Source organism: Myotis daubentonii, chromosome 9 (genome assembly GCF_963259705.1).
Source record: "Myotis daubentonii chromosome 9, mMyoDau2.1, whole genome shotgun sequence".
NCBI lineage: Eukaryota > Metazoa > Chordata > Mammalia > Chiroptera > Vespertilionidae > Myotis > Myotis daubentonii.
In genome coordinates, this window is record NC_081848.1 from 41,029,348 (window position 1) to 41,038,977 (window position 9,630).

The 9,630-nt window shown below is 47.6% G+C and overlaps 1 protein-coding gene across 1 annotated transcript; it reads left to right on the forward strand.

The window, feature by feature from the left end:
• The first annotated feature begins 5,887 nt into the window (after window positions 1–5,887).
• LOC132242073 (olfactory receptor 2AT4) lies at window positions 5,888–6,852 on the forward strand. Its single transcript, XM_059710991.1, is given in 2 exon segments — window positions 5,888–6,749; window positions 6,752–6,852. Coding segments are annotated over 2 exon segments (963 nt in total).
• The last annotated feature ends 2,778 nt before the right edge of the window (window positions 6,853–9,630 follow it).

Consider the following 9,630-nt stretch of genomic DNA (forward strand, 5'->3'; position numbering starts at 1 on the left):
ATTCTGTACAAATTGTTTCTGCATCATTCTTTTCTCTCCTACTTTGGGGACTTAAAATGCATGTGTGTTAGATCTTTTGAACAGGTGCCACAATCATTTGTGCTCTTTTAGATTTCTAATTATTTTTTCCTCTGTGATTCACTTTGGTTATTTTCTATTCATCTGTCTTCCTTTTATTGATCCTTTCCTTTGTGTACCCGTCCAAAAAAGTTAAGTTCACATATTATATATTTCAGTTCTGAAATGTTCGTTCATTCTTTTCTATAGATTCCAATTCTCTCTTGAAATTCCTCATTTCTTACATTTTGTCTATCTTTTCCTCTATATGGTGGAGGGGAAGACTATATTCATCACAGTTCATTCAGGGGCCCTGTCTTCTAATTGCGATACCTCAATCATCTGTGTCTTTGCTTCTACTCTTTTATTTCTCCTCATTTGGTCTGATATAATTTTTTTTAACCTTGACTCATATTTTTTTATTGGGAATTGGACATTGAAGATGAAAAAGTTTTAAAGCTCTAAATGATTTATCTTCCTCCAAGAAATGTTGCATTCTACTAGCAAACTGATTACCAATGGATCATCCATCCATGTTGTGGCTTGATTGTAGTCTATGTGATGCCTCATCTACTCTCATTTGGTTCTTATATTTAAGGTTTAGCCATTATTCCTAGAGCCTGGCATTTCCAGGGTCGCACCGGAAGTCCTGGGGAACTTACCAAGGTCCATCCACTTGGATAGGGCTTGGGTTCCAACCTCTGACTCTCCAACATCATGTGGCTGCTCAAACCTTTCTGCAGCTTTGTACCCTCCAGCTGCTATAGTCTCCTAGTTTCTCCAGGTCTTTCCCTACACATGCACCTTAGGCGTTGGTCAAGGACTTGCAGGGAATTTGCATACAGATTGTGATATTCTTTCTCTCTGTAAGTACCCTGCTCTCTAGGATTTTGCCCCTCATGCGTCAGTCGCTTTGATTACCCAAATTCCAACTCCATATCTCCTCAGTCAAGGGAGACTTCCCTTTTCTAATTCAGCTCTAGTCTCCAATCCTGCAAATTGGGAAATGCCCTCAGGTAAAAGGCTGGAGTCCTGTGGAACTCACCTCATGAGCCTTCCTTCTTCCAAGGACTGCAATTCTTCAAGACCTTGGTTGTTCTCTGAAGCCTTCAAACAATTGTTTTATATCTCGTCCAGCTTTTCTAGTTGTTTTCACCAGGAAGGTTGCTTAAAACAAGCTATTCTGTCATAGCCAAAACTTTAAAGTCCTCTTTGAATTTTTGAGGTGACATGTGCTAGTAATAGGAGAATCACAGCGCTCGACCTAGAATTTTAGAGCAAACCTGTACTTTTTTCTGTAGACAGCTATTCTCCTTTTGAAAAATAGCTCCTGGTGCAGATTGAATGCCTGACCAGGGAACACTTAATGACTAGGGGACCCTAAGCTGTCCCTTATGTCTTGGATATGAATTTGAACAAACAAAATATAAAATTGGATATGTACAGAAATATCCCATCATCAATTGCAAATAATAAATGTTATATTAGGTCAAGCAGATCTCAAAGGCATAAGTAAATTGCATGAGCAGTTGTCTTAGACTCCCATGACACACAATCTTGCTACATTGACACCTTTCCATCAACTCTAACATACATCCTCATGGAAAATGTCCTATAACCAACTCCCTCAAGAAGAAAAAAAATTCAGGCCTGATTTACAAACAGTTTTTCAAAATATGCTGAGTCCACCCAAAAGTGGACTGCTGCTGCATAACGGCCCCATTCAGAAGGGCCTGAACTATCAACAAGAAGGTAAATCCTGTCAGTGAGCAGAATCTTGGGCAGCGCATCTGCCTTTTTTCCTGGTAGGTTTAGAAGATGCAATGGAAAGAGTAAGGATCTATACAAATTTATGGGCATTGGCTAATGGTTTGGCTGGAACATGAAGGGATTTGGAAAGAACAAGATGAGAGGATTCGTAAAGAGGGAATCTGGAGAAGAGTTAAGGTCTTAGATCTCAGAAGGGGCACAAATTGTAAAGATACTTGAGTCCCATGTAACTATTTACCAAAGGGTATCCATGGTAGAAAAAGCTTTCCAACATCATCAAGAGTAGGCAAAGTCAGGTAGACAAGATGGTTGTCCCATGGAGATCAGTCAGACTCATAATGAGAATGAAGGTTACACCACTGGAGTAAAGTGCTGGGCCACTGAGGGCTGTTAAAGATGTCCTCCTCATTATCAGCAAAGCCTGGGGACATCCTTGCCCCTCTCGTTAGGAGATGCGAGGGAGTCCATCCCTGAGGAATAGGGGGTGCAGTGCCCCATAGGAGCACCATCTTAAGGGAAGTGCCCCAGGAGGCTTCCTTGAAAGGAGAGGCTGGGGGTTGAATGGGCTATGTCTCAGCCTTCAACAAGGCCTTGCACATAGACACCACAGGAAACACCAGTATGGACCAGCTTAACAGGTGAGAAGAGCTAGGGATGGAGTGCCCAGAGGCAGGCAGAGAAAACTGGGGTGGGGAGGCAGGGGCAGGGAGGCCAGAGCCTATAAACCAGGGATCAAGAAGACTTATTGGGTGGACACAAAAGGCAGGCAACTAGGATCCAGGATGGCTGTGCATACATGGGCTGTGAGATCTTAGACCACATGTTCTGGGAGGTCTGGGTAAGAGAGGGTGCTCACAGGTGGGATTCAAATCACCTTGGCCCACAGCTTTCCACAGGAAAGCAAGGAGAGTAGTAACCATTGGAAACACTAGCAAACTTTGCACTCTTACAGGTTCCAGGTTCTGGGGTAAGCTTTGTCCAGAACTCTCTCTGTAAAGACTCACAACAACCCCAGGTCACAATGAGGGAAAGGGGCTGAGAGGGGAGTGGCTTGCCCAAGGTCACACAGCTGAAGGCAGGAGCTGGGATTGCAGTTCAGTCCTTTCTGACTCACAAATCCACACACCAAAGCACAAAGGTCCACGTGACATAACGAATGGAAAGATCCCACTGGCAGCAGATGCTCACTAGGGGGCTTTTCCTCTAAGCTCCTCAGTGAACCAATGAGAACACCGAGACTCAGGGCCCCCAAGTCACAGCAGTGAGCGGCAGAACTGGCTCAGGAGCCAGGACTCACAGCTGACAGGCGGGGCTCAGTCTCTTACAGCAGGTCGGCTACAGAACAACCTCTCACCAGCCATGGCCTTGGGCAATCGCCTGTCCTTTTCTAATCCCCAGTTTCTCATCTGTTGAAGGGGTATAACCACACCTTGGCAGGGCTGGATGAGAAGTGATGATGTACATAAAGTATGTAACGTGCACACTCGGGTGATGGGTTGTTCGGTCCTCCTCTGTCCCCACCAGCACCGTAACTGGCTCACAGACTATCCTGACGCGGAGAACCTGCTGGGGCAAGTTCTGTGCCCTCAGAAACAGCATCTTTTCGGCCCTAAGCACAGGCTGCATCACTCGGGTGCAGTATGTAATTTCAAATAAAACAAGAACGGTGCTTGGAAATATCAAATGTGAAATTCTTTCGGGAAGTATTTTCGGTGCCCCTGCCTTGTGATGACCCAGCACATGTCTGCTCTCCCTGCTGGATAGCCCAGCCCCACCCTGCAGTGAGTAGCATGTGCCACCTCTCCACCACAGTCTCAGCACCCCTAGCTCCATCTATAAAGCAGTGGGACAGAGGAGGCGGGAGAGGGGCAGAGCTGGACTAGATGGCCCCTTAGGACTTCTCTGGCTTTGGCCCTCTTTGTTTCTGCCCCTCAGATCCCCTACTCTGCCTCACCTGGACCCGTCAGCATGACTGCCTCTCTGAGAACAGAATTGTCCAGGGCAGGGCAGTTTGTAACCCTTCAGGTGTGAGTAAAACCTGGTCATGAACTTGTTGGATGGGGTTTGGTTAACTAAGGGATAACCCTTTTAATTTGGGACAAAACAGCTTCACTCTTTTGCTAGGTCTGGAGGCGGGGGGCCGACTTCTGGATCATTATTTCAAACAGGGATTTCCATGGTCAGGTACCTATTCTCAACTTAGTACTTACCATATGCAGACTCAGATAAAATTCTGAAATAGAGATTTGTCTCATGTTATCCATGGGGGGAAAAAACAGAAAGGGAAATAGAAAACCTTGGTCCTAATGTTTTCTCCCCTGTAAACTTGAACTTCTGGATTCTCCAGGGGGGAAAATGGCATAGAAGAAAGAGTCCTGTCCTAAGAATCAGAGACCTGAGTTCTGATGGTGACTCTGCAACCAATGCAGGTGGCAACTAAGAAACACCCTGCTCAGCCCCTAGCCTTCAGGGGAAAGTGGTTGGCCTTGAAAATAAAAAATAAAAAAAGATTTTTCCAGTTTTTACATTGGTGGTTTTATGCATAAGAGGTGTTGTGAGAAGAGAAAGAAATTAGAGGTGACTCCAGGAAAATCACAGGGACACTGCTCACGGAATCACCAGGATCAAAGAGGCAGCGATACCACTGTCAACATGAACTTGCCGGGGGTGGGCGTGGGGTAGTTGCTTAGTCTGAGGGACAAGTCTAAAGTGGAGGGGGGTGGATCAGCGCTTCCTGTAGCTCAAGTCCCCCAGGTCTGTGGATTGAAGACACTCCCTTCTGATTCCTCTGAGAAGAGTTCTTTGGCTTTGAGCAGATCTTCAGTTCCTATCAACCATGCCTCCCAAGCCTTCCCAGGCCACATGACAACTTCTGACCAGGGACTTGGGAAGCCTGCTGGGCAGTGGGCACTCAATGGTTAAACAGGAGCACCTGCTGGGCTGCAGCAGCCAGTAGGGAGGTGTATTCAGTGGAGCCACACAGACATTGTCTTGGATTCTCTGTTGCTACCCAACTGCGGGAGAACCCATTGTGACTTCAGACTCTAATCAGAAATGACTCTTCCCACCGAGAGCATGTTCATTGTCATTCCCCTCACTGTAACATGACAAAGGCCCCACACCCAGAGACAAGATACAGCGTACTCAGCTTAGATGGAGACAAGCAGAACCATAGCACCAAGCAAACGAGAGAGAAAGGAGCCATTCCCTGGTTAATAACTATGGTGGAAAGACAGCATGTTGCTGTAAGCATTGGAGAAATCAGCCCTCCCTAGCAACGCGGTGACCAAGATGTCACCTTTTTTAAAACTTAAAGTAAATGCCAAAAGATAAAGAAGTGTAGAGGCCTGGTTTAAGAGATCTGATATTCCCAAATGATCAGATGGGATGTGGAAAGAGGACCAGTGGAAGTTCTTCCATAACACTTAACACAATTGCAGTTAAATAATTGTGTGGTTTATTGCTTAATGTTTCTCTGCTGCTAGAATTTCAGCTCCATGAGGTTGGAGACCTCTGTCTTGTTCAATGTGTCTACTACAAAACTATGTGTTATATGTTCCAGCATATAACACATGGTTTTGTATATCATAGGTGCTTTTTCCATACTTGGTTCAAAAAGAAAACAGGGAATTCTGGGATAGGATGAAGAGAGGGCCCATCATGTTTCTTTTAAAGTCACTGTAAATAAATATGGTTCTATTAACTACACAGTGATCATTATTATTATTTTTTTAAATATATTTTATTGATTTTTTACAGAGAGGAAGGGAGAGGGAGAGTTAGAAACATCGATGAGAGAGAAACATCGATCAGCTGCCTCCTTGCACACTCCCTACTGGGTATGGGCCCGCAACCCAGGTACATTTCCTTGACCGGAATCGAACCTGGGACCCTTGAGTCTGCAGGCCGACGCTCTATCCACTGAGCCAAACTGGTTAGGGCTCACAGTGATCATTATTTAATTCTCATTCCAGAATCACTGCTTATCCTGGTTTCCAGGTAACGTGCCTGGTTCTCACGTTTTCACTACCCGCCTGCTGGGCATCCAGCTTAACCCATCATGCAGACCACAGCCTGTAATGGATCAGAGGATTCCTCGACCATCTTCTACCTAACAGGCATCCCCTCTCTGCCGAAATCTCTCTTCCTTTCTATCTTCTTTGTCTTTCTCCTCCTCTATCTGCTCATTGTTGCAGGTAACACCCTGATCCTGGTGGCTGTGGTGGCAGAGCCCAGCCTGCACAAGCCCATGTACTTTTTCCTGATCAATCTCTCTGCCTTGGACATCCTTTTCACCACAACCACCGTCCCCAAGATGCTGTCCCTGTTTCTGCTCGGGGACCACTTCCTCAGCTTCCCTGCCTGCTTCCTGCAGACGTACCTCTTCCACAGCTTCTCCTGCTCTGAAGCCTTCATCCTGGTGGTCATGGCCTATGACCGCTATGTGGCTATCTGCCGCCCACTGCACTACCCAGTCCTCATGACCCCACAGGCCATTGCGGCACTAGCAGCCAGTGCCTGGCTCACGGCCCTCCCCCTGCCCATCCCAGCAGTGGTGCAGACATCCCACGTGGCTTTTAGTTCTGTGGCCCAGGTCTACCACTGCTTCTGTGACCACTTGGCTGTGGTCCAGGCTTCCTGCTCTGACACCATGGGCCAGACCCTCATGGGCTTCTGCATCGCCATGGGGGTGTCCTTCCTGCCCCTTCTGCCGGTGTTTCTCTCCTAGGCCCATATTCTGGCCTCCATTCTTCGCATCAGCTCCCGAGGAAGACGTTCAAAAGCCTTCTCCACCTGCAGCTCCCACCTCCTGGTGGTTGGCACATACTACTCCTCTATTGCCATAGCCTATGTGGCCTATAGAGCTACCCTGCCCCTGGACTTCCACATTATGGGCAATGTGGTGTTTGCTATTCTCACACCTTCCTCAACCCTCTCATCTACACACTGAGGAATAAGGATGTCAAAGCAGCCATCACCAAAATGGCATGTCCCAAGGGCCTAAAGAATGCTGGGAAACCCTGATTCGTAGGTATAACTTGACCTATTCACAAACACCAATAACAATAGAGGGAAAAGTTGACAATTGAAGCAACCAGATAGTTAGAACAATAATTCTCAAAATATGGCCTTAAGTATTCCTCTGCTGTAATAAAATAATAATTTTCTTTCCTTAATTCACAGACAAAATGGATGGGAATTTTCTGTTTAATTTTTAAGCTGTGAATCCCAACTTCACAAGATTGTGGATACAATTGTGGTCACATTTCCATTAATTCAAAGTATTTTGATTCTCAGAGACTCCAAGTATTTTACCAGCAATAAATTCAGTCTTTTTCCTTGTATCTCTTCTTTCAGTATTTCTAAACATCCCCAGGATTGTTGACATCTAGACATGAATCCATCTTGCCCTTATTGTTAGAACAGCACCTTAGAAACCCCCTTCAGGGATTAAAGTCTGACTGCTACCATTTCAATCCCTGTTGCCTAAAAATTCACTGCCACTACCAATATTTCAACACCAGTCACACAAGATATTTACCTCTAGACTCTCATGGGGTCATTCAAAAGTGGCCTTTCCTCTAGCTTATGCTTAGGCAAGTGGTGCCCCTTACCAAACCTGTGTGGGCACCAAAGCATTACAGTTCTTTTGGTTCCCAGCCACACCATAGTTTTCCCATCCATGACAATGGGGAGCTCAGTAGAGAAGTTTGCCCTTATCAGTAGGATCCTGGGTCCAGGACCTCTACTCTTTTTCAAAACACTGTCCTACGAATTCCTCTTTCTGGCTTAGTGGCTAGCCTCGTCTCCTGGTTCCCTTCCCCTATGCCTCATTTCCTCTTGAAGACCTGCTGAATTTAACCTAAGGGCTTGCAGAGAAATTGTTTCTCTCTCTACTCCACTACCACCCAATAAACAACTTCAAAATACCCTCATGTCACCACTAAAGCCCTGCTTTATGCAACTCTCTTCTGGTATCTATTTCCATTTCAGTTCAGGGCTTTGGTTTCCTGGATGAGCCTCATGACATCCTTTCATGTTCAGTTCCCTTTCTAGATGGAGCAATGAATTAATCACATGAAGAGTGGATCAGAGCAACATGGATCCCCAGGCTAGTTCCACCCCCACACACTATTGTGGCTCCTCATCACATTTTCCATGAGTGGATATGAAATAACAATGACAACAATAATAATGTTTTTCACCTGGAGCTTTATCTGCTAATTGGCAAGTCCCTCTGTATTTCCAAATTTAAAAAACAGTTTTAACTTCATGCATCAAAGGATACCACCAAGAGAGTGTGAGAAGACAACACACAGAAAGGGAGAAAATACATGTAATATATTTTCTTGCAAATCACATATCTGATAAAGTATTAATATCCAGAATATATAAAGAACTCCTACAACTCAACAACAACAAAAAACAAACAACCTAACTCCAAAAATGGGCAAAAGGCTTGAATAGATACTCTTACAAAACAGATATACAAATGTCCAATAGGAACATGAGAAGATGCTCAACATCACCAGCCATCAGGTAAATTAAAACCATAATGAGATACCCACTTTGAACCCAGTAGGATGGCTATCTACACTAATAAAAGAGAAAAATAGTAATTGGTGTACGACGATACCCTTTTCATTGGCTAATCAGGGCTATATGCAAATTAACTGCCAACTATGATTGGCAGTTAACTGCCAACAAGGTGGCGGTTAATTTGCATATGTAGGCACAATGCAGGGAGGCAAAAGGGAAAGCAGGAAGAAGCCCCCTGCCACTGACAGTGATCGGAAACCCAGGGGGGAGCTAAGAGCTGGGGGGCAAGGCAAAGGCGGCCCTGGGGCCGCCTTTGCCCTGCCCCCGAGCCATGATCGGAGAATCAGGCGCCTTTGCCGCCCTGGCCAGTGATAGCAGGAAGTAGGGGTGGAGCCAGCGATGGGAGCTGGGCACGGTCGAAGCTGGCAGTCCCGGGAGCTAGGGGTCCCTTGCCTGGGCCTAAAGCGAAGCCCACGATCGCAGGGCCGCTGCAGCTGCGGGTCCCCGCTGCCCGAGCCGGACGCTTCAGCCAGAGGCGTTAGGCCTGGGCAGGGGCAGAGCCTGCAACCGCGGGGAGCTGGGGGTCCCCTGCCCAGGCCTGACACCTCTGCCGGAGGCCTCAGGCCTGGTCAAGGGGCCGATCCGGTGATTGGTGACCGGAGGGTGATGAGGGTCAACTCCTCTGGCCGAGGCATCAGGCCTGGGCGGGGGGCTGAGCCGGGGATTGGGGGGATATGATGGTCCCCTTGCCCAGGCCTGAAGCCTGGGTCAGAGGCATCAGGCTTGGGTGGGGGGTGGAGCAAGTGATCAGAGGGAGATGGGGGTCCCCTGCCCAGGCATGATTCCTGGGCCAGAGGCCTCAGGCCTGGGCGGGGGCCAGAGCCAGTGATCGGGGGGAGATGGGGGTCCCCTGTCCAAGCCTGACACCTCTGGCGGAGGCGTCAGGCCTGGGCAAGGGGCCGATCAGGTGATCAGAGGGTGATGGGGGTCTACGCTTCTGGCTGAGGCATCAGGCCTGGGCAAGGGACAGAGCCAGCAATCGGAGGGGGCTGGGGGCAGAACCAGTGATGGGGGGGAAATGAGGGTCCCCTGCCCAGGCCTGACACCTCTGTCAGAGGCGTCAGGCCTGGGCAAGGGGCCGATCCTGCGATTGGAGGGTGATGGGGGTCAATGCCTGAGGGCTCCCAGTATGTGAGAGGGGGCAGTCTGGGCTGAGGGACACTCCCCCGCCCCACACCCAGTGCACGAATTTTGTGCACCGGG